The sequence below is a fragment of the Schistocerca piceifrons genome, chromosome 7 (assembly GCF_021461385.2).
Source record: "Schistocerca piceifrons isolate TAMUIC-IGC-003096 chromosome 7, iqSchPice1.1, whole genome shotgun sequence".
Taxonomy (NCBI): domain Eukaryota; kingdom Metazoa; phylum Arthropoda; class Insecta; order Orthoptera; family Acrididae; genus Schistocerca; species Schistocerca piceifrons.
In genome coordinates this window covers 481798509-481824797 of record NC_060144.1, presented here as the reverse complement: position 1 = coordinate 481824797, position 26289 = coordinate 481798509, and the positions used below count along the sequence as shown (strand labels likewise).

The 26289-nt window shown below is 40.3% G+C and overlaps 1 protein-coding gene across 1 annotated transcript in view; it reads right to left on the bottom strand.

The window, feature by feature from the left end:
• Positions 1 to 2945: 2945 nt before the first annotated feature.
• The window catches only part of LOC124805129 (post-GPI attachment to proteins factor 2-like), a 152156-nt gene continuing 128812 nt past the window's right edge, over positions 2946 to 26289 (bottom strand). Inside the window, exon 5 of the mRNA XM_047265585.1 lies at positions 2946 to 3133. Coding sequence (XP_047121541.1) covers positions 2967 to 3133 — 167 coding nt within the window. The 3' untranslated portion in view covers positions 2946 to 2966. The remainder of the gene's footprint in view (positions 3134 to 26289) is intronic.

Genomic DNA, 26289 nt, shown 5'->3' with positions numbered 1-26289 from the left:
GTTACATCTCCAAGGAAAAAGATAACAGCGTATCCTGTTTCATGCAGATGGGATTGAAGATGTTATACTTTGTTATTTCAGAACAAGAAACATATTCTGATTGAAGCTGTATGATATAACAGGTGCAAGTGAATCTCTTAGCACATATACTTTGAAAAGTATGTATACTATTTTTCATCTGCCAAATAGCAGAATGCCTCTCTTTGGTCATGAAGTCAATGGTGGACTGCTGTTTAATCCTGTTCATCATGGCCAGATTATTGCCTTTGGAAATCATATTTCATTTTACTGATTGGAAGATAAACCAGATGGTTCAACATGAGTTGCCATAGATGTAAATGCAGTGTCCAAACATCATATACAATAGTTTTTATTGCAGCAGCTCTGACCAGACATAGAAAATATTCGGGGTGCATGAAGGATACTTTGCTACCTGATATTGTACGTTCACCGAGTTGAGGAACATCTTGGAGGGCAAAATCTTGTCAAGAGTGAAAAAATGCAAGCCAATGTGCACCAATAGTTCCAGAAGCAAGAAACAGAATCACATAATCACAATCAGTGGAACATGCAGCCATCTTTTGTGAAGGGATGGCTGACTACTGGTCAGTTTTTTAGGTATTTTGTACTGTAATGATCTGATCAATTACAGTTTCTTGCTGTGGAATAATAAAGTGCAAGTCACTTTATGTCTTCCCTTGTTCTTCAACAGTAAAGTACCATATTTATCACTGCAGGATACATACTAATCATATTGTTGATTAGTTGATTTCACCGGTAAGTATATGTTATAAAATAATATCTTAAGGCCTACAAACCAGAAAATCTTGTATGCAACAAATTTAGATGTTCACCTTGTTGTGTTGTGTTGTTTTTTTGTTTTCGTCCAGTGCTGAGAATTTGTTTAAAGGTTACAGTTCACTCATTCCAGTTCCTCTAAGGGCATTAACCAAGATACATTTTCATTAAGGTGTGACATTATAAAGGTTTATTCTGCTTCATGTGAAGATTTTATCTTAGTTGATGGGGCAAAATTGATTCATTTGACTAAATTTTGTAATGTGTGTGGTGTACTATAATATGTAGGTGAAACAGGTGGCCACAAAAGCATCACACTACATATTTTGAATGCTAATGATTAGATGACTTTCTTGCTCCTTGAGATGGATGACAGTAACACTAAGAGAGAAGAGAAGTGGAGGGAGAGAGTGCAAGGAGGAGCAGATGAGGGGAAGGGTGGAAGAATTAGTAAGATGGAGAGAGAGAGAGTACCAAATTTAATTATAATTTTTTTGACTTTTTTTTACAAGGATACAAATGACAATATACTTATCTCCCTGACTGGTACAGTAAATGTACAGTAATTGGATCACATGTCGAACACTGTTTATAATACCGTACTCAACCTGAATCTCTTCACTATTAATTTTCCACTCATGACTAGAGAAATGTTATCTGGATAAACTTCAACCTCTGTTAGCTGTATGATACTCACACTAAGGCAACGTGACACTTCTATGAAAGTTTACACTACCCATTAGCAAAAAGTGACACTGTCCCACAATACTGAGCTACGTTAATCTAATGTTACTCTTGTCATGGAGCTAATCCCCAGAATAAGAGTAATCTTACACTCAACCATAACAAGCTTCGAAATTAGAGGATCCATACAGGTAAAACAAGATAGGAAAAAAATTCCACACATAATGTTTATCATAGGCAATTCAGTGTACATTTATAATGAAAAACAATAAAATATTAATTAGGGAATGGAAGTCCAATGAAAACAGTCTTTTAAGTCTTACTGATGGAATCATTACCACAACACACACTATCCATCACCTAATCTGAGACAAAAAGTACTGGAAGTATTATTTAGGTCTAAGCAGTCACAGGAATGTTTCACAATTGTACTGCAGAATAAATTCTGAACAACATTAACAAAGCTCATAGTTATCACTTCTGTCCCATATGGGCAAACAGCTAAGATTGACAGAATTATTATGAACAGAGTACAGACTTCAAGAAAAAAATGAAATAAGAGGTAAATTTTACAAAATTCTGCACCAACATTTCAGTATCTATCTAAAATGTATACATGCTTGGTGCTTTCTTTTGTATTCTGAAGCAATTACTTTTGATATGTGCAATTAAATGATGTCCCTATGTTAATGTGTCTTATTTGGCAAGACATTAAAAGTAACAAGGATGCCTCCCTTTGTGAGCAGGTACTAGTGAAATGCACAGATTTGATACTTGAAAGTCACATTCACCTCGACTCTCAATCTACACAGTGATCTTCTAGTGCAAACCAACCACTACACTTCATGTGTTGTGTATCACAGCTGCAGAGACTACGAAATAATACTAATGCCAGTTACTAAAATTATTATATAAATAGTGTAAGTATTAAAACCTGGTTGATGTGTTACAGAAATAGTTGGTTTTAGACCTGGAACTAATATAACAAAATCCAACCTACAAATAATGTCAATAATCACAAAAAATATGTGTTATCAACAATGTTTATGTCTTAGATTAAGTACTAATTTTGATAAAAAAATGACTAGCCTCATTTCAAAATTTCATTCATTATAAGTCCTTTCTGTTTCCAGATGTGTGTTATTCTCTAGGCCAAATCAAAAAGAAGAAAAGGCACACAAGAGTTTCATGAGGCAATCTAGATTCAAGTACAACTAGCCACCTCAGTTTGACTTTAAGAAGATAGTAAGCACCAATGTTATGCAAACACAACTAAAACTAGTGCTAAGTTTATAATGAGAATGCAGCTGACAAGTATTTCTTTTCGTTGACTACTGTAACCACTGTTTACTAATTCTTAAATTCAGATGCAAATGTTGTACATAAAAAACAACCTGTGCCACTACTGGCTACCCCATTCCAAGAAAAGCAAGTAACGGCAGTGTCACACTTTAGTACTTGACATGGCAAAAATACCTGAGTTACTATTTCACTTTTTGTTCTGAATCCACAGAATTAAGTGGAAGCGGCACAGAAGATGAACCTTGGACAACAACAAGGTTCTCTGTAGGGAAGTCCATGACCACTGTGAAGTGGAAGGCCATGTTGGCACAAGCTATGATGTACTCACAAAGAGAGAACCAACTGAAAGCTGAAAGATAAAATTAAAGAATAATTACTGTTTTAAAAGTATTCTGGAATTACAAAATAATGATGCATAATAATGCTTCTGATATAAACTTCACAAATTATATTATAGTGCAGTTTAAACAGTATATGACTTCTCAGTTCTCTATCTTGCTGACACACACACACACACACACACACACACACACACACACAGAGAGAGAGAGAGAGAGAGAGAGAGAGAGAGAGAGAGAGAGAGAGAAGTAGGTGCAAGAAGGCAAATATTACTTGGAACACAGAACTGGCATGAGTTGAGATAGATTGCACATAAATTTCTTTAGTTATTGCTCTGTTTTTTGGTGAGATTCATACATAGTATGTTTTTGGATGTCCAGCTAGGTTGATGATTTAACTGTTGTACCAAAGTAAAACTGTCAACCAACTGGACAGCAGAAACATAGTGTGAAACATCATGTTGTTTTAGACAGCATTGAGGTACAGTGAGAAAAAAAATTACAAAATAATCTGGAAAAAATTAAATGTAACTGCAGGCTTTCACAACAATTATCACAGTCAATTAAATTCGTTCAGATATGTGACTGCATTGTCAATGTGTAAAATTCTCCAACGTTTCAGCCACTATTGAAAATGGCCTTCCTCAGGGTGTTTTTAGCAAATATACACAGAAGCATTTTATTGAATGGAAAAAATTACTTTGGGAGAAACTGAAGAATGATTGCTACTGATCTCCAACTATATATCAATATACTTCTGAAATCCATATCCTTTTACTGATTAAGACTATTTACTATATTTATATGCCCATGTTGCAAAATTCCATGGAATTCTGAAAGAGCACTAATGTTTCTAGAATATTACATGTTAACTTCTGGTACATTTATAGCACAGTCAGAATGCATTATGAAGGTGTATAAAAGTGAATCTGTTGGCTGTTAACAAATTTTTAACAATATTCTGAGCTTTTAATGAAAGATAAAATCAGCCAACTGGTTGCACAAATTGAAGATTTACTTCAGACAGCTGATAGTTTCTTTGCAGAGTGGACATAGCAACATCTTTTTGAAATGTCAATATGGCCAAAGATTCCCTCAGAGGATATGTAGATATCAGAACCTATTGATAGAATTCTCAATATTTAAACAGACATCTTCACTAGAAGTTAATATACTTGCATCATACTACTGGCTTGCTGTTGTTGCATTTCTCTGTGTGGCGTCTTCTGTCATCACCCAGTGCCGTGACATGCTCAGGTGTTTGCAAGTACAGTGCCGCGAAACTTTCCCGCTGGATGCCAGAGAGGCTATACACAAGCGACATTTGTTCTGTGATTTACTCTTTGATTGTTGATTTCTGTTCCACGTCCTACTCCTTGACATAAAGCACAAATCCCAATATTAGATATGGAATAATTTGCCGTACTGAACTCTTCTCATGCCTTTGCATGAGTTATTGATTGCAGTGTATTATTGTCTGTTCTGCCCACAGGGCTTCATTAATAAATTGTTAAATCAAGCCGAGTCAAGCCTACTTTCCTTATTCAGCACACACATATGTTAAACCGTAGATAGCGGTAATGCAAACCGGTACCGACATGCTGGTGACCCCAACGTGCTCTTCTGGATGCACGCTGAATTTACGAGAAGTCCTTGCAAGAAATTGAGATGGCGAATCCACCAAAGCCGACAAATACTTCTGTGGTGCGTCTACCACCCTTCGAGCCACACAATCCATCCCTGTGCTATGTGCAAGTTGAAGCAAATTTTTCCTATGCGAGTATCATGGTCAATGCCACAAAATTTACACTAGTGGTCAGCCAACTAGATCACCAGTATATCGCTGAGGTTCAAGAGATCATAATTAGCCCACCCAGGAATGAACAGCTACAACTGATTGAAAGCAGAACTAATTTGGCATGTGTCCACTTCACAAGAAGAACAAATCCAGCAGGTACTTTGCACACGATCTGGAGCAGCTGGTTACCACCACCAGTGAGGGCAATCGTGGCGTCGCAGACTGACACATCTTTAGATGCAGTGGCTGAATTAGCTGATAAGATCCAAGAGACAATGATGCCGTCAGTAGTTAGCTATGCCACCGTGGCGTGTGCCTGCACGGCAACAACTGTTTCATGCATGGATTACGATATTCTCATCAACGAAGTGGACTTGTTATCACAGCAAATCAGCAAGCTGTTACACTGTTGTGACACAGGCAACGGGAGCCGTCATTGATTCCGCTGTCACTCATGCAGCCTCATCTACGACAGGGTCAGAACAAATAGTCTGTTGGTACCATTGCAAGTTTGGCAAGCAAGCACATAAGTGTGCAACGCCCTGTGCCTACCCAAACAGCAGTGGTGATCAGAAATGAGTGCCTCCTCCGGTTACTGTCCGACATCCAGGCGCCCGTTTGTGAGTGACCGACATTCCACCTGGAAGTACTTAGTGGACACTGGTTGTTGCACGCTTTCGCGTGGGACTTTACTATTGCAGACACTGCTGAACCAATCATTGGAGCCAACTTCCTCACCCACTACAACCTGCCGCCTGACATGAGGAACTCTTGTTTGATTGACAACACCACCGGCCTAACAACTTCCAGATTCCATCGAGACACCACTGTCCATACTGCCAAGGTAATCCAGGCAGTGGATGGCGAGTACACGAAGCTGCTTTGAGGATTTCCGGCCCTGATGCGACCAGCTGGGGCACCTAAGGAGTTAAGACATGATACTGCACATTATATTGAGACTACTGATGGACCCCCTAACTCTTGTAGGCCACGACGTTTAGCCTCATATCACCTCAAAATAGCAAAGGCATAATTTGACTGTATGTTGCGCAAAGGTGTAATCTGGCCTTCCAACAGCCCTTGGTCCTCACTGTTACATCTAGTGCCAAAGAAGGAAGGTGCGTGGAGGCCATGCGGTGATTATAGAACCCTGAACGCCCGGACAATACCCGATCGTTATCCCATACCCTTGTTGCATGATTACAATTACGCATTGAGTGGTTCACTGTTAGACTGTGCAAAGGCCTACACACAGATTCCTGTAGCCAAATGTGACATTCCAAAGACAGCCATCATCACTCCTTTTGGTTTATTCGAGAGCATGTTTATGTCTTTTGGACTGAGGAATGTCGCACAGACATAGCAGCATTTCATAGATTCTGTGCTACAGGGTTTACTTTTTGCGTTTGCATACCTGGATGACATTTTGATTTTTTCGGTGTCACCTGAGGAACATCGCCACCATCTAACCGAAGGATTCAACCAATTGGAACACTACAGAATTGTGCTCAATACCTCAAAATGTGTCTTTGGCCAGCCTGAAGTAGACTTTCTCGGACATAGAATTTCTGCAGCAGGTGGAAGCCATTTCGCGCTTTCCGAGGCCTGCTACAGCCAAGGAACTACGCTGTTTCCTTGGAATGTTAAATTTTTTCCTCTGCGACCTTTGGTCGCAGCACTAACTGGTCCGAAAGCCAAGGGTAATGCGCTCATAACTTGGACTCACGAAATGACTGTCGCATTTGAAGCAGCCAAGAAAAGCGTCATCAACACAGCCCTGCTGGCACATCCAGATCCTACCGCCACGTTAGCACTGGTAGACGACACTAGCCAGACTGCAATTGGCGCTGTGTTGCAAGAACAATGTAGTGACATGTGGCAGCCACTCACATTTGTTTCACATGAGTTGACAACCTCACAAAGACTTTGGAGTGCATACAACAGAGAACTTCTGGCCATTTATGAATCTGTCAAGTACTTCCTACCACAACTAGAAGCACGTGACTTTGTTATCTTTACGGATCGCAAGCCACTAACATATGCATTCTGTCAGAACAACATGAACTGTTCCCTCAGACAACACAACCAGCTCATGTTTATTTCTCAGTTTACCATTGATATACGTCATGTGTCTGGGATCGACAATGTACTGGCCGATTGTTTGTCCAGAGTCAGCAGCACTGCCAATACGATCAGTTACGCCAACCTTGCTGCAGCACAGCAAGCTGATGTGGAATTACAGACAATTCTATCAAATGGTGAATCAGCGCAGCCTGCAGCTGGTAGACATTCCTGGAAGCGACGTAAAGCTATACTGTGACATGTCCACATTGAAGCCGGGACCCATCCTACCTCTGGAATTTCAGAAGGATGTTTTCCATTTGCTGCTGTCACCCAGGCATATGAGCTATGACACACTTAATAACAATGCATTACGTGGTGCCTGGAATGCAAACGGACTGCTGAGAATGGGGGAGATGCTGCTTGAAATGCCAGCATAGCAAGATAAATCACCACGTCTACTCACCAGCAGGAAGCTTTCCAATCATGACAGCATGATTCACGCATGTCCACCTTGACTTGTCGGCCCACTGTCATCATCCAATGGTCACCGTTATGTACTTACAACGACTGATTGGTACACTCAATGGCTGGAAGCTGCACCAGGGGACAATGTTACGGCAGAAACTATCACTTTCACCTTCATCACACACTGGGTGTCACGTTTTGGTTGCCTGCTGCACATTACGACGGACAGGGGATGTCAATTTGAGTCCGATTTGTTTCGACAGTTGACAAAATTTTGTGGCACACTTCACCACTGGATGATGAGCTGCCAGCAATGGTTTAATAGAGCGATGGCAAAAATGTTGCCCTAATGTGTCATGACACCGGATGGACCAAAGCACTTCCTGTGGTTTTACTTAGAGTCCAAAGCACATTCAAGCCAGACCTGGATGCTTCTTCAGACAAATTGGTTTACTGGAAAGCATTATGCCTGCCGGGAGAACTCGTGGCTACCGACGCTCTGCTGAATCCTACAGGCATCCAGACGGAATTTCTTCGCCAACTGCGACAAAATGTGGCTCCCCTCCGTCCGCAGCAACCTCACTGACACAGGACTCCTGCCGTTTGCCCATCATGATCTATGCTCCTGCACACACGTCATGTTATGAACCCTTGCTCCAACCACCATATTTCAGCCCACACCATGTCATAACCAGAGGAAGCAAGACCGTAGACATCTTGATCAATGGGAAACAGACTACAGTTTCCATTAACAGCATGAAACTGGAGTACGTCTTTCCGGAAGCAACAATGCCTGACCTACCACGATTTCCGCCTCACTCAGCAATCACTCCATTAACATTGTTGCCAACACAGATGGAGCCAGGGACTGCAGTTGACCCACCACCACGCACCTCAAGATACGTGCGACATGTCAATTTTCCAGCATGCTATTTGGAATGATGCTCTGCTTCCACCATGGGGGCTGATGTGGCATTTTCTGTCATTGTCCAGCACTGTGATATGTGCGCGTGTTCGCAATTACAGTGCCGCAAAACTTTCCCGCTGGACACCAGAGACGCTATACACAAGCGACTTTTTTTCTGTGATTTACTCTTTGATTGTTGATTTCTGTTCCACGTCCTACTCCTTGACATAAAGCATGAATCCAAGTGTTAGATACAGAATAATTTGCCATACTGAACTCTTCTCACGCCTTTGCATGAGTTATTGATTGCAGTGTATTATTGTCTGTTCTGCCTGCAGGGCTTCGTTAATAAATTGTTACATCAAGCCAAGTCAAGTTTACTTTCCTTATTCAGCCTACAAGCACACACAGATGTTAAACCATCAATCGCAGTAATTCAAACTGGTACTGACACTCTGTAAAGACCTCAGCATTGACAGGGCATTAAACAACGAATCCACTATTTTTCCCTTGTTCTAAGATCTCTGGAACTGACCAGGCCTCTCTAAGAACTAATACTGTATCCTAAGATTTCACAGGTAATAAATATTAGTCAATCTGCTTAAGGCAAATGGAGAGAAGACTGACATCAGAAAGTGAGGGTCAACAGTTATAATGAATATTTAGCTAAGTTGGCCGTCTCTTCCTGCTGCTCTTCATTCTTTTAAGAGAGATAAAGGTCAGCACATTTGTGCAGAACGAAATCACAGAGTAATCTAGTGATCAGACAGTTAGAGAAGAAAGATACCCCTGTTGAATGCTTCTGGCAAGTTAAGAATGTATGCCAGACCAAGACTCAGATCTGAACACCTATCTTTTGCATGAAATTGTCTTCCAATTGAGCTACCCAAGCACACCTAATAGACAATTTCAGTAATTTTACTTGCCTCTAGCACTTTGTACAGGAAAAATTTGACTCATTCATTTATTCATTCACACATCATGACCTGTCATGAATGAGAGCTTTCAGGGATTTGGAACAAGTCAAGTAATACATTAGCAGGCAGAGGTGACCACTACTGTATATTAACAGCAAATTATATGTAGTGCTAATCTTCTAAGACTATAATTGTAGCAATTACTTCTAGATTACCATGTATATGTATGTTTGTAGTAAAACAAATTCTTTTGGGGGTAGGAAAAAAAGATTTGTCTTCCTCATATCCTACACTCAGCAGCTGCTTTTATGCAACACTTCAAAACAAAGTAGTGATGTAACGTTATAAAGACCACTATTAGCTCTCTATGTAGTGGCAGAGAGTCAATCTAATACAAATATTATGCAGAATTTGCATTCTTGAGTCCCAGTACTCTAATAAATTGCAGGAATGGCTACTGAGTTATTCTTTTACTTTGTTTTTAAATAACTGTGAATTTTCAGTTTCCTGCCTAATGTCTGCTGTTTTAGAGTTTTTAGTGCCTCAAGAAGTCCGGGGTAAATTCTAGAAACACTCAGCCTTCCACCGTCTCGAACAGCTGATCGGTAGCTAAGGCAGAATATTCAAAATTTCTAAGTGTATGCATTGATGGGGTTGAACTGGAAAAAACACACTGAGGATCTGCTGAAACGTTTGAGTTCAGCTAATTATGCTACTAGGGTCATTGCAAATTTTGGCGATATACATCTGAGTAAATTAGCTTACCATGCCTATTTTCATTCTCTGCTTTCGTGTGGAATCATATTCTGGGGTAACTCATCATTGAGTAAAAGAGTGTTCATTGCACAAAAGTGTGTAATCAGAATAATTGCTGGAGCTCGTCCAAGATCATTCTGCAGACACTTATTTAAAGAGCTAGAAATCTTCACTGCAGCCTCACAATATATATATATTCACTTATGAAATTTGTTATTAACAATCTGAACAAATTCAAAAGTAGTACATGGCTACAACACTAGGAGAAAGGATGATCTTCACTACTCAAGGTTAAATCTAACTTTGGCTCAGAGGGGGGTAAATTATGCTGCCACAAAAGTCTTTGGTCCCTTACCTAATAGCATCAAAAGTCTGACAGATAGCCATATAGCATTTAAAAGGAAATTAAAAGAATTTCTTAATGGCAACTCCTTCTACTCATTAGATGAATTTTTGGATATAGTAAGTGGGTAATTTCCCAACCTCCAAAAAATATTTTGTCTAATGTAATATCTTGTATGGACACCTTTTATTAACCTGACACGTTCCACATCATTACGAAGTGTCATATTCATGATCTATGGAACAAGTACTAACGTTTCTGCTGATCCACCTGTTTCTATGTGCAGGCCAGAAGTTTGTTATTAGAAGACTGTAAGAGGGGTGAGTCACTGACAATGACAAGTGTTTGCTACCAGCGCCACAGAAGACATGAGGAGAATTCAACCAATAATTCTGTCGTATTCTTTGTTGTGTTAATGTCTGTGGTGATTGTAAAAATACTATTGAACAGTTGAAAACAGAGTGCTAAGCACATTCATGTATTGGACTCATTTGAGACTAGTTGTTGTTGTTGTGGTCTTCAGTCCTGAGACTGGTTTGAGGCAGCTCTCCATGCTAACCTATCCTGTGCAAGCTTCTTCATCTCCCAGTACTTACTGCATCCTACATCCTTCTGAATCTGTTTAGTGTATTGATCTCTTGGTCTCCCTCTACGATTTTTACCCTCCACGCTGCCCTCCAATGCTAAATTTGTGATCCCTTGATGCCTCAGAACATGTCCTACCAACCAATCCCTTCTTCTTGTCAAGTTGTGCCACCAACTCCTCTTCTCCCCAATTCTGTTCAATACCTCCTCATTAGTTATGTGATCTACCCCACCACATTTCGAAAGCTTCTATTCTCTTCTTGTCCAAACTATTTATCGTCCATGTTTCACTTCCATACATGGCAACATTCCATACAAATACTTTCAGAAATGACTTCCTGACACTTAAATCTATCCCTCGATGTTAACAAATTTCTCTTCTTCAGAAACGCTTTCCTCACCATTGCCAGTCTACATTTTATATCTTCTCTACCAACCACTGCTTCCCTTTCATGCCCCTCCACTCTTATAACTGCCATCTGGTTTCTGTACAAATTGTAAATAGCCTTTCACTCTCTGTATTTTACCCCTGCCACCTTTAGAATTTGAAAGAGAGTATTCCAGTCAACATTGTCAAAAGCTTTCTCTAAGTCTACAAATGCTAGAAATGTAGGTTTGCCTTTCCTTAATATTTCTTCTAAGATAAGTCGTAAAGTCAGTATTGCCTCATATGTTCCAATATTTCTGTGAAATCCAAACTGATCTTCCCCAAGTTCGGCTTCTACCAGTTTTTCCATTCGTCTGTAAAGAATTCGTGTTAGTATTTTGCAGCTGTGACTTATTAAACTGATAGTTCGGTAATTTTCACATCTGTCAACAGCTGCTTTCTTTGGGATTGGAATTATTATATTCTTCTTGAAGTCTGAGGGTATTTCGCCTGTCTCATACATCTTGCTCACCAGATGGTAGAGTTTTGTCAGTTCCAATGGAATGTTGTCTACTCCCGGGGCCTTGTTTCGACTCAGGTCTTTCAGTGCTCTGTCGAACTCTTCATGTAGTATGATATCTCCCATTTCATCTTCATCTACATCCTCTTCCATTTCCATAGTATTGTTGTCAAGTACGTCACCCTTGTATAGACCCTCTATATACTCCTTCCACCTTCCTGCTTTCCCTTCTTTGCTTAGAACTGGGTTTCCATCTGAGCTCCTGATATTCATACAAGTGGTTCTCTTCTCTCCAAAGGTCTCTTTAATTATCTTGTAGGCAGTATCTATCTTACCCCCAGTGAGATAAGCCTCTACATCCTTACATTTGTCCTCTAGCCATCCCTGCTCAGCCATTTTGTACTTCCTGTCGATCTCATTTTTGAGACGCTTGTATTCCTTTTTGCCTGCTTCATTATATTTTCTCCTTTCATCAATTAAATTCAATATTTCTTCTGTTACCCAAGGATTTCTACTAGCCCTCATCTTTTTACCTACTTGTCTCTCTGCTGCCTTCACTACTTCATCCCTCAGAGCTACCCATACTTCTTCCACTGTACTTGTTTCCCCCATTCCTGTCAATTTTTTGGGACTAGAGATTTTTAAATTATTTCATGTCTTGGCTATGAATGAAACAAGACACATGTATGCTATTTGAATATGTGTAAATGAGTCTAACATGTAAGGAATAAGTTAGCTTGCAGAAGTTATTATCTGAGAAAGTTGACAATATAAAGTGATGGAACTGAAAAGTATTATACGAGTACCAAAATTATTTCAAGGGTAGAGAAGTATTTTAATAAATTCCCTTAACCAGCTATAGTCTTCAGAGAAGAAGCTTGTAGGAGATCAACATAGCTGATCACCCAGAGAAGAGTATCAGGTACAGACAACGTGTGAATTGAGAGACGCATGTGCCTTACAACCTAATACCACACTGTCTCTTGTTGTCCGAAAATGTTAGAAGTTTTGCAGGAGAATACAAAACTCCTGCCCTTGAGATGGGTGCATAGTATGTTGTTGTTGTTGTTGTTGTTGTTGTTGGGGTCTTCAGTCCTGAGACTGGTTTGATGCAGCTCTCCATGCTATTCTATCCTGTGCAAGCTTTTTCATCTCCCAGTACCTACTGCAACCTACATCCTTCTGAATCTGCTTAGATTATTCATCTCCTGGTCTACCTCTACGATTTTTACCCTCCACGCTGCCCTCCAATGCTAAATTTGTGATCCCTTGATGCCTCAGAACATGTCCTACCAACCAATCCCTTCTTCTTGTCAAGTTGTGCCACCAACTCCTCTTCTCCCCAATTCTGTTCAATACCTCCTCATTAGTTATGTGATCTACCCCACCACATTTCGAAAGCTTCTATTCTCTTCTTGTCCAAACTATTTATCGTCCATGTTTCACTTCCATACATGGCAACATTCCATACAAATACTTTCAGAAATGACTTCCTGACACTTAAATCTATCCCTCGATGTTAACAAATTTCTCTTCTTCAGAAACGCTTTCCTCACCATTGCCAGTCTACATTTTATATCTTCTCTACCAACCACTGCTTCCCTTTCATGCCCCTCCACTCTTATAACTGCCATCTGGTTTCTGTACAAATTGTAAATAGCCTTTCACTCTCTGTATTTTACCCCTGCCACCTTTAGAATTTGAAAGAGAGTATTCCAGTCAACATTGTCAAAAGCTTTCTCTAAGTCTACAAATGCTAGAAATGTAGGTTTGCCTTTCCTTAATATTTCTTCTAAGATAAGTCGTAAAGTCAGTATTGCCTCATATGTTCCAATATTTCTGTGAAATCCAAACTGATCTTCCCCAAGTTCGGCTTCTACCAGTTTTTCCATTCGTCTGTAAAGAATTCGTGTTAGTATTTTGCAGCTGTGACTTATTAAACTGATAGTTCGGTAATTTTCACATCTGTCAACAGCTGCTTTCTTTGGGATTGGAATTATTATATTCTTCTTGAAGTCTGAGGGTATTTCGCCTGTCTCATACATCTTGCTCACCAGATGGTAGAGTTTTGTCAGTTCCAATGGAATGTTGTCTACTCCCGGGGCCTTGTTTCGACTCAGGTCTTTCAGTGCTCTGTCGAACTCTTCATGTAGTATGATATCTCCCATTTCATCTTCATCTACATCCTCTTCCATTTCCATAGTATTGTTGTCAAGTACGTCACCCTTGTATAGACCCTCTATATACTCCTTCCACCTTCCTGCTTTCCCTTCTTTGCTTAGAACTGGGTTTCCATCTGAGCTCCTGATATTCATACAAGTGGTTCTCTTCTCTCCAAAGGTCTCTTTAATTATCTTGTAGGCAGTATCTATCTTACCCCCAGTGAGATAAGCCTCTACATCCTTACATTTGTCCTCTAGCCATCCCTGCTCAGCCATTTTGTACTTCCTGTCGATCTCATTTTTGAGACGCTTGTATTCCTTTTTGCCTGCTTCATTATATTTTCTCCTTTCATCAATTAAATTCAATATTTCTTCTGTTACCCAAGGATTTCTACTAGCCCTCATCTTTTTACCTACTTGTCTCTCTGCTGCCTTCACTACTTCATCCCTCAGAGCTACCCATACTTCTTCCACTGTACTTGTTTCCCCCATTCCTGTCAATTTTTTGGGACTAGAGATTTTTAAATTATTTCATGTCTTGGCTATGAATGAAACAAGACACATGTATGCTATTTGAATATGTGTAAATGAGTCTAACATGTAAGGAATAAGTTAGCTTGCAGAAGTTATTATCTGAGAAAGTTGACAATATAAAGTGATGGAACTGAAAAGTATTATACGAGTACCAAAATTATTTCAAGGGTAGAGAAGTATTTTAATAAATTCCCTTAACCAGCTATAGTCTTCAGAGAAGAAGCTTGTAGGAGATCAACATAGCTGATCACCCAGAGAAGAGTATCAGGTACAGACAACGTGTGAATTGAGAGACGCATGTGCCTTACAACCTAATACCACACTGTCTCTTGTTGTCCGAAAATGTTAGAAGTTTTGCAGGAGAATACAAAACTCCTGCCCTTGAGATGGGTGCATAGTATGTTGTTGTTGTTGTTGTTGTTGTTGTTGGGGTCTTCAGTCCTGAGACTGGTTTGATGCAGCTCTCCATGCTATTCTATCCTGTGCAAGCTTTTTCATCTCCCAGTACCTACTGCAACCTACATCCTTCTGAATCTGCTTAGATTATTCATCTCCTGGTCTACCTCTACGCTTTTTACCCTCCACGCTGCCCTCCAATACTAAATTGGTGATCCCTTGATGCCTCAGAACATGTCCTACCAACCGATCCCTTCTTCTGGTCAAGTTGTGCCACAAACTTCTCTTCTCCCCAATCCTATTCAATACTTCCTCATTAGTTATGTGATCTACCCATCTAATCTTCAGCATTCTTCTGTAGCACCACATTTTGAGAGCTTCTATTCTCTTCTTGTCCAAACTATTTATCATCCATGTTTCACTTCCATACATGGCTACACTCCACACACATACTTTCAGAAACGACTTCCTGACACTTAAATCTATACTCGATGTTAACAAATTTCTCTTCTTCAGAAACGCTTTCCTTGCCATTGCCGGTCTACATTTTATATCCTCTCTACTTCGACCATCATCAGTTATTTTGCTCCCCAAATAGCAAAACTCCTTTACTACTTTAAGTGTCTCATTTCCTAATCTAATTCCCTCAGCATCACCCGACTTAATTAGACTACATTCCATTATCCTTGTTTGCTTTTGTTGATGTTCATCTTATATCCTCCTTTCAAGACACTGTCCATTCCATTCAACTGCTCTTCCAAGTCCTTTGCTGTCTCTGACAGAATTACAATGTCATCGGCGAACCTCAAAGTTTTTATTTCTTCTCCATGAATTTTAATATCTACTCCGAATTTTTCTTTTGTTTCCTTTACTGCTTGCTCAATATACAGATTGAACAACATCGGGGAGAGGCTACAACCCTGTCTTACTCCCTTCCCAACCACTGCTTCCCTTTCATGTCCCTCGACTCTTATAACTGCCATCTGGTTTCTGTACAAGTTGTAAATAGCCTTTCGCTCCCTGTATTTTACCCCTGCCACCTTTAGAATTTGAAAGAGAGTATTCCAGTCAACATTGTCAAAAGCTTTCTCTAAGTCTACAAATGCTAGAAACGTAGGTTTGCCTTTCCTTAATCTTTCTTCCATCATAAGTCGTAAGGTCAGTATTGCCTCACGTGTTCCAGTGTTTCTACGGAATCCAAACTGATCTTCCCCGAGGTTGGCTTCTACTAGTTTTTCCATTCGTCTGTAAAGAATTCGTGTTAGTATTTTGCAGCTATGACTTATTAAACTGATAGTTCGGTAATTTTCACATCTGTCAACACCTGCTTTCTTTGGGATTGGAATTATTATATTCTTCTTGAAGTCTGAGGGTATTTCGCCTGTTTCATACATCTTGCTCACCAGATGGTAGAGTTTTGTCAGGACTGGCTCTCCCACGGCCGTCAGTAGTTCCAATGGAATGTTGTCTACTCCGGTCTCAGTCTACTCCGGTCTTTCAGTGCTCTGTCAAACTCTTCACGCAGTATCATATCTCCCATTTCATCTTCATCTACATCCTCTTCCATTTCCATAATACTGTCCTCAAGTACATCGCCCTTGTATAGACCCTCTATATACTCCTTCCACCTTTCTGCTTTCCCTTCTTTGCTTAGAACTGGGTTTCCATCTGAGCTCTTGATATTCATACAAGTCGTTCTCTTTTCTCCAAAGGTCTCTTTAATTTTCCTGTAGGCAGTATCTATCTTACCCCTAGTGAGATAGGCCTCTACATCCTTACATTTGTCCTCTAGCCATCCCTGCTTAGCCATTTTGCACTTCCTGTTGATCTCATTTTTGAGACGTTTGTATTCCTTTTTGCCTGCTTCATTTACTGCATTTTTATATTTTCTCTTTTCATCAATTAAATTCAATATTTCTTCTGTTACCCAAGGATTTCTACTAGCCCTCATCTTTTTACCTACTTGATCCTCTGCTGCCTTCGCTACTTCATCCCTCAAAGCTACCCATTCTTCTTCTACTGTATTTCTTTCCCCCATTCCTGTCAATTGTTCCCTTATGCTCTCCCTGAAACTCTGTACAACCTCTGGTTCTTTCAGTTTATCCAGGTCCCATCTCCTTAAATTCCCACCTTTTTGCAGTTTCTTCAGTTTTAATCTACAGGTCATAACCAACAGATTGTGGTCAGAGTCCACATCTGCCCCTGGAAATGTCTTACAATTTAAAACCTGGTTCCTAAATCTCTGTCTTACCATTATATAATCTATCTGATACCTTTTAGTATCTCCAGGGTTCTTCCATGTATACAACCTTCTTTCATGATTCTTAAACCAAGTGTTAGCTATGATTATGTTGTGCTCTGTGCAAAATTCTACCAGGTGGCTTCCTCTTTCATTTCTTAGCCCCAATCCATATTCACCTACTATGTTTCCTTCTCTCCCTTTTCCTACACTCGAATTCCAGTCACCCATGACTATTAAATTTTCATCTCCCTTCACAATCTGAATAATTTCTTTTATTTCATCATACATTTCTTCAATTTCTTCATCATCTGCAGAGCTAGTTGGCATATAAACTTGTACTACTGTAGTAGGTGTGGGCTTCGTATCTATCTTGGCCACAATAATGCGTTCACTATGCTGTTTGTAGTAGCATACCCGCATTCCTATTTTCCTACTCATTATTAAACCTACTCCTGCATTACCCCTATTTGATTTTATGTTTATAACCCTGTAGTCGCCTGACCAGAAGTCTTTTTCCTCCTGCCACCGAACTTCACTAATTCCCACTATATCTAACTTCAACCTATCCATTTCCCTTTTTAAATTTTCTAACCTACCTGCCCAATTAAGGGATCTGACATTCCACGCTCCGATCCGTAGAACGCCAGTTTTCTTTCTCCTGATAACGACATCCTCTTGAGTAGTCCCCGCCCGGAGATCCGAATGGGGGACTATTTTACCTCCGGAATATTTTACCCAAGAGGACGCCATCATCATGTAATCATACAGTAAAGCTGCATGCCCTCGGGAAAAATTACGGCTGTAGTTTCCCCTTGCTTTCAGCCGTTCGCAGTACCAGCACAGCAAGGCCGTTTTGGTTATTGTTACAAGGCCAGATCAGTCAATCATCCAGACTGTTGCCCTTGCAACTACTGAAAAGGCTGCTGCCCCTCTTCAGGAACCACACGTTTGTCTGGCCTCTCAACAGATACCCCTCCATTGTGGTTGCACCTACGGTATGTATGGACATTATTTCTACTTGTAGATTGTGGTAGTGAATTGCTGAGTTCATCCTAAATTCAGTCTTGTTACTGACCACACATACTGTTAGTGAGTACTTATATTGTCATATAAAAGTAAGAATTCATAGGACCCTAAAGGGGCTTCTGCAGTATGTTCATCAACTGTATACAATATTCTTATTGCATACTTCTGTAGTTGTACTTTAAATACAGTGCCCTAAAGGATTATGCCACAGGACAGAACAGAGTGAAAGTATGCTAGCAATCCTGTCTGCCTGTGAGTACACTGAGAGACTTTTGGTTCTACAATGTCAGCACAAGGTTTCAGTGCTTTGGGACACCCCCATAGTCAGAAGAGTTGCTACTTTTTTAGTGAGTTACTGTTTTTTATCTCTCTAACAGATAGGTTGGCAAACTTATGTCTGATTGTAGAGTGTGTATTGCCCGTCTGTGTACATTTATTGGATATCTTTCAATGGACTATTTTTGTCCCTGTGTTTTCAAAATCTGATTGGATTTTTCTTTGTAAATAGCAAATTAGTCTCAGTTTTCCTTCATTCTTTTAAATGGAGACTGCACAAAGTATGTGGTTCTCATACGAAGAGAGCTTTCACAGGATATTCTGACCTAGTGTACAGATCTGGCCATACTGTAAATGTTACAGTGATCACTGCCCAGAAAGTAGAAAGTGTAGGGAATTTGTTCAGGCTATCTTGGGGGTAATGACAGTACCAATTAATGACATAAATTGACAGAAAACTTTTCTTGTCCTCTTCCCCTTCCCTCTTTTTTTCTCATTTTCTATTCTGTCGTTCTGCATTCTCCCTTTCTCCTCTTTTCTCTTTCACTTGCTGTTTTTCCCTATTCCTCTTATATCACTCATTTTGCAAACATGATTTGGTTTTGCACTGCTTTTGGAACATCATGTATTAATCAGCATCAACACAGGTGAAAGCTGCACAAGCTGTAGAGGACCATTTGTACTAGGAAGCAGGTACACTGTATAATGATCCATACTCTGAAATATGCAAACAGTTCCCTGTGGCTTTATTACAGAGCACACTGCCAAAAACTTCTATGCTAAGAAATTTTAATTGGCTGATGAGTGACGAGAAATTTACATCACTGCCTGCACTACTGCATCCAATAATGACTACACTGTAAACTGTCATCTGAAGATAAGCTTTTTGATTTTGCACAGCTTTGTAGAGCATGGGTTTTAGTGGTAAGATTCCACTGTGCTGTGTGTGTTTCTTTCTCTTTTGATGTTTTTTTATTTTATTAGCAGGTATTTTACAATAACAGTAAGATGATGTAGTATAACCTTGGAGACTCATTGCAGCAATTGTTGGGAAAAATAATGTTGCAAAATGAATTATATAGGAGGAATAGGAAACAACAGCATGAGAAAGAGAAAAGAGAAGGAAGAAAGAATGCATAAGGAGAGAATAGCAAATGAGAAAACTGAGAAGGAAGGGGAAGAGGACAAGGAGAATTAAAAGAGGGACAGGAAAAGAAAAAAGAGGGGGATAAAACAGAAATGGAGAAGGAGAAGCAGGAGAAAAAGGAAAGAGAGGAGAAAAGCTAGACAGAAATAATGCAGAGGATAGAAAACAACCAGGAAATTCATGCAATTTAGGGAGAAAATGTTCTTAGTAATTCATAACTTGGCCAAAAATAACCAAGCAAAATTTTGTAAAGGTAGATGAGAGAATAGGAAAATGCTGAAAGGTCAGTATAGAAAATCAAATAACACATAAAATCCCATGGAATAAAACCACAAGTTGCACATGAAAATAGAAACAGTTGGAGATGGAATGAAATCCACACAGATAATAAAGACAGTATTTCAGAGGCAGGCAGCCAGCCTTTTCAGTTTGACATGAGGGGGGACCACACCTGGCAGAATTTCTCAACCAGGTCAATGATTTGCATGATACTGGCAATTATAGTGATTGGGAAGTAATTGTAAGGACATTCCAGAATCTGATTGGAGAAGCTAAATTAAGAGGTTCACATTTACAAACTACTTGTAGCTTGTTTCTTGAATTTCATAAGAACTTTGGGAGCTTAAGGCCAAGCATACTCAGGAGCACTGTCATCACAATATTCGCCTGTGGGAACCATACCATAATTGATACAGCACACAGAGAAAGTATCTGATACAACTAGCAGAGAAAGTATAGTATCTAGGCATGCCTTTCGAAGAGCAAGATTTAATTAAAACAATTTCTGAATAGCTTCTAGTGATAATGCAGGAGTTGTTGATAATAGCTAATGTCTGCACAATCAAAAGGACATTGGAGATTTAGATGAGGTAAAAACATCATCCTAGTGGTAAAAATGATCATTATGAGGTGAGAAGCTTGAAATCAAGGAACAGAAATGGGTATGACTGGCTGTGGCTTTATCAGAACAGCTTAAATACAAAAATCTGTGACACCTTGGAAAGAGACCAAGAGATACAATAACAAATGATGATAAAGTAGAAGTTTGAACACTCATTCCCAAAGTAGCCATTAATTGCACCATTTTCCCCTGAACTCTTAGTGACAGTGTAGGAGAGAACCATTTTTATGCTCATGGACAAGTGCAGTAATGTATCTGTGCTTTCCCATTGGACGCTGAACTACACTACGTGAAAATAAAGTAGACAGTTTCCCTGTTACTAGAACAAGCTCTGTAAGTGTCCTAGGCATAAAAGAAGAGAAGTAACCCAGCAAGTCTACTGTTACATAGAGATTATTGGATGTGACAAGAAAATAGCTCCTTTGGTCCATAGGGAACAACAGAACTATTCATATTTGGAGCAGATTGGCTGACATAAAAAGGAACTACTCTTAATTTCAGAGAGGGGCTACTAGTAACCAAAAAATTATAAGTATCTTTCTGAGGCAGGTGCTAGCAGAATGAAGTGAAACCCAAGGTGAGACAAGTTAACTAATGCCCTGCATCACATCTGGGGAGGGGATTCTGAAGCAACAAGAGGGAAAGATCACAAATAGCAAAAGAATAAATCTGTCAGATCGAGTGACTTGACAATTAAGCTGGAGGAAGGAATCAGTCAGCTTGAAGAATGACACAGGAGTGACACTATCATGTTCTATGTTAGTTACTGTGCCTTCTTATTATTATAACCCAAAGGACTGGGAATAAAAAAATGTGGGAAACAAGCATAATGAAACTGGTCAGTGGTACTCTCTTACTGTTTAGTAAAACATGATACACTAATTTAATTCACATAATGGTAAACTAAAACTTCTTGTACAATAATCTCTTTTACATCTATATTTATAATGCAGTTATTTTTACCATAAAATTTATGAATGTATTAATGTAAAATGTGCATATAAAGATTTTTACTCATGTGATGTAATTTAAAAATTGAATTACATATTTTGTGTTATTTGTGTAACTGGATAATTGACTAATATTAGTATGATTATTCCTATCAGTATTGGTATTGATGACTGAAAAAGTTTGAAACACTAAATTAAAAATAAGTTGTAAGTGAAATATGTATAAGTTTCTTGTGTTTATTATGTGAATAATATCTATGAAATGTTTTATCTTTGGGGATGTTGTCTTTGTGGGAAGAAGAGAGATTGTCAGACATGTTTTTTAGGCAGTACTGTGTAGATTGTGATGGTGTATGGTATTATGTTTTGAAACATGTGAGATGACTGCTAACAAAATGTGAAAAAAGCAATGAATGGCATGTTATATTTCATTTAATAACATATTTAAAAACTGAAACCTTAAAATATGATACTGAAGCAGAACCATATCACTAGAAATACTGTGCCAACTACAAGAAATACAAATAATAAGTAGACAACAGACAGAAGATAAGCAAAAAGATCCTTTCTTTCAACATTTACTTGAAGATATTAATGAACAATTCTAATTCTATCTCACATTTACTTTTCACTGAGGAGTAATGACGCAAACCAGTTCACTGTGGCAGTTAGCAAGGTTTACTAAGTTTTATTACCATTAAAGTATTACTGCATAAGGAGAACAGAAGAGCAATGTTTAAGCAGAGGCAGGCATGCCCGTCAGTATTTGCATGATCTGCTCTAGAGCAAGGCATAGACCAGACAGCGGACAAGTACAGCATGAGAAACAGAAGCCAGATTTTGGTGGTAGTACAATCAGTGGACAATTGGATTCAACTGTTCTCTGTCCCAAACAGTAGGCTTTTCCAGCTCAAGTGGTAGTCCACGGACATCTGGTCGGCAGTGGCAAGGTATATAATACTGCAGCAATAATCCATAAATGAGATAATAACACCAAAATAAAACTTAAGCTACAAAGAAAATGTGCCATTTACAACAACAAAACACAATGCACACAAAAGCATCTCCCAACATCAAAATATGTCATATGCTTTAGGATGACAATAATGCACCGCTTTGTAACAACAACCTGCTTTCAGTGAGAAGGAAATCACAACTGTATATATTTCTAACACGTTGCGGGGAAAATAATGTGAATGGTGATAAGTAAATTTTCTATTATGCAAGATGAATTATTTTAGTATGAGAATGTGTGATGAATTTCTTAAACCACAGAGCATTTGACTCTCATAGAAAACTTAACACTTTGAGGACCAGCCACTTAGGAAAATTTCAAGCCCAGAAGACAAGCCATTTATGCATTTTCTGGCACACTTGTGTTTTATATATCTTAAAGGGTAAGATGCCCCCATGAACTATGGACCTTGACATTGATGAGGAGGCTTGCATGCCTCAACGATACAGATAACCGTACCGCAGGTGCAACCACAACGAAGTGGTATCTGTTGAGAGGCCAGACAAACATGTGATTCCTGAAGAGGGACAGCAGCCTCTTCAGTAGTTGCAAGAGGCAACAGTCTGGATGATTGACTGATCTGGCCTTGTAACATTAACCAAAACGGCCTTGCTGTGCTACTATTGAGAATTGCTGAAAGCAAGGGGAAACTACAGCCATAATTTTTCCCAAGGGCATACAGCTTTACTGTATGGTTAAATGATGATGACGTCCTCTTGGGTAAAACATTCCAGAGGAAAATAGTCCCCCATTTGGATCTCCAGGCGGGGACTACTCAGGAGGGCGTCATTATCAGGATAAAGAAAACTGGCATTCTACGTATTGGAGCGAGCAATGTCAGGTTCCTTAATCGGGCAGGTGGGTTAGAAAATTTAAAAAGGGAAATGGCTAGGTTAAAGTTAGATATAGTGGGAATGAGTGAAGTTCAGTGGCAGGAGGAATAAGACTTTTGGTCAGGTGAATACAGAGTTATAAATACAAAATCAAATAGGAGTAATGCAGGAGTAGGTTTAAAAAGGAACAAAAAAAATAGGAGCATGGGTAAGCTACTACGAACAGCATAGTGAACACATTATTGTAGCCAAGACAGACAAGAAGCCCATGCCTACCACAGTAGTAGAAGTTTATATGCCAACTAGCTCCGCAGATGATGAAGAGATTGATGAAATGTATGATGAGATAAAATAAATTATTCAGATTGTGAAGGGAGACAATAATTTAATAGTCATGGGTGACTGAAATTCGATAGTAGAAAAAGGAAGAGAAGGAAAAGTAGGAGGTGAATATGGAATGGGGGGTAAGGAATGAAACAGAAAGCTGCCTGGTAGAATTTTGCACAGAGCATAACTTAATTATAGCTAACACTTGGTTTAAGAATCATGAAAGAAGGTTGTATATGTGGAAGAGGCCTGGACACACTTGAAGGTTTCAGATAGATTACATAATGGTAAGACAGAGATTTAGGAACCAGGTTTTAAATTGTAAGACATTTACAGGGGCAGATGTGGACTCTGACAACAATGTATTGATTATGAACTGTAGATTAAAACTGAAGAAACTGTAAAAAGGTGGTAAATTAAGGAGATGGGACCTGGATAAACTGAAAGAACCAGAGGTTGTACAGAGTTTCAGAGAGAGCATTAGGGAATGATTGACAAGAACGAGGGAAAGAAATACAGTAGAAGAAGAATGGGTAGTTTTGAGAGATGAAACAGCGAAGGCAGCAGAGGACCAAGTAGGTAGAAAGACAAGGTCCAGTAAAAATCCCTGGGTAACAGAAGAGATATTGAATTTAATTGATGAAAGGAGAAAATATAAAAATGCAGTAATAGAAGCAGGCAAAAAGGAATACAAATGTTTCAAAAATGAGATCAACAGGAAGTGCAAAATGGCTAGCAGAGATGGCTGGAGGGCAAATGCAAGGATTTATAGTCATCTATCACTAGGGGTAAGACAGATACTGCCTACAGGAAAATTCTAGTACCTCCCACCGCGGAAGTCGAACACGCACCAGAACAAATGGACGCGGTCAGCCCATAGAGGGCTCCGTGTCCGCGGCACCTATTCCGCACAGCGAGGGCACCAACGCTATGCCACATGCAGACAGCAGCCAATAGCCGCTCCCTCTGGTGTCATAGGGACCCGCTCCTCTGCCCTAGTCCAGTCAGTCTGGTACTCACTCTGGATTGTGGTTCTATCTCGGCAGTACTGCGTTCTGGTCGTTGCTCGTTGTTGACATTGCCTGGCTCTGGTTCTGAGTGGATTTACTGTTGGTGTTTGGTGTTGTGGTTTCTACAAGCCTCCGTTGTTTATCTCTCCTTGTTGTGTTGGTCACAGTCTGTTGTGCTTGGTTGTTGTCGGTTGTCGTTGGTCTGTCGTCCGACTCATCCTTGTGTTTACCCAGTGGTGCATGTTCCACCGCCAGCGGCTTCCCCGCCTGGCGGCTCCGATCCACAGCCCAAGGCGTTCCTGCAGTTGGTTTTGGTTACTACATTGGTGATGAGGTAAACGGAACATAGGAGTATGGAAGATAAATTACTCACTATCTTAGAGCAACAGCAGCAGCTCATGCGACAGCAGCAGCAGCGATTGGAGGTCTTACAGATGTTGGTGCAGTTGCTCTCGGACAGGGTCAATAAGCGGGACTCCCTCCCACCTCATCTCCCAGGTGCCCCGCTTTCAGACATGTTCCCATGTCCGCCATCGTTCCCACCGTTCAACGACTCAAAAGAGGATCGGGAAATGTACCTGCATCATCTGAAGCAACATTTCATGGCCTTTCAGGTGTCAGATGACTCTCTGCAGCGGTCGTTATTCTTGTCTTGGGCCTCACCGGACACATTTTTTTTTGCTCCGCAAGTTGGCACTGTTGGCCGACCCCGTGGCTCTCTCCTTTCATGAGATCTGTATGTTGCTAACTAACTATTATTCCCAGCGATACCACATGGTTGTGTCTCACTTGGAATTCCTTCAATACCACAAGCAGCCGGGTCAGTCCTACCGTTCCTGGGAGACGGATTTGCAAGGCTTCAGCCGCAAATGCAACTTCACATGCACCAATCAGCAGTGCAAGGCATCATATGCAGATTCATTAATTCGGGATGTGGTCATTCAAATGGCGCTCGATCCAGAGGTCTGCACTGCAGCGTTAAAGTTGGACAACCCCTCGTTGAAAGACATTCTGCGCATTGTCAATTCCTTCGAAATTGCTCAAGCGGCGAACGAACGTCTCATGGCGCGGCCCCAGGTGGCAGCGGTCGAGTCCGCTTCCCGATCCACTCCTTCTCGCCATCGACAGGGTGCAGTCTACAGAGGGCACCGCCGACGAGATTCCTCGCTGTCAAACATCTCTATGGTGTCCGAACTGCCGGTTCCCCCTTGACGTCGGCCGCATGGTCCCCTCCCGTCATGCCCCCAGTGCTTCTTGGCCCACACTCGAGCTGACTGTCCCCATCGCTGAAAGACCTGTTCGCTCTGTGGGAAAGATGGCCACCTTCGATCAGTCTGTCGTAGCCACCCGACCCACCCCTGCAGGCCAACAGGAGGTCGTCCATGCTTTACACGCGGTTGCCCCTCGGACCGACACATTGGCTCAAAAGTTATTCCTCACCCTACGCATCTTTAACGAGGACGTCCGTTTCCAGGTCGATACGTGTGCCACCGTTTCTTTGGTCAATCTGATGATGTATGCACGTCTCAGGTCTCCAGAATTGTCCCCACCCTCTCGGAGATTGGTCGCCTACGGTGACGGTTCTGTCCCTCTCCGTGGGCAGTTTTCTGTTATGGCCATCTACAA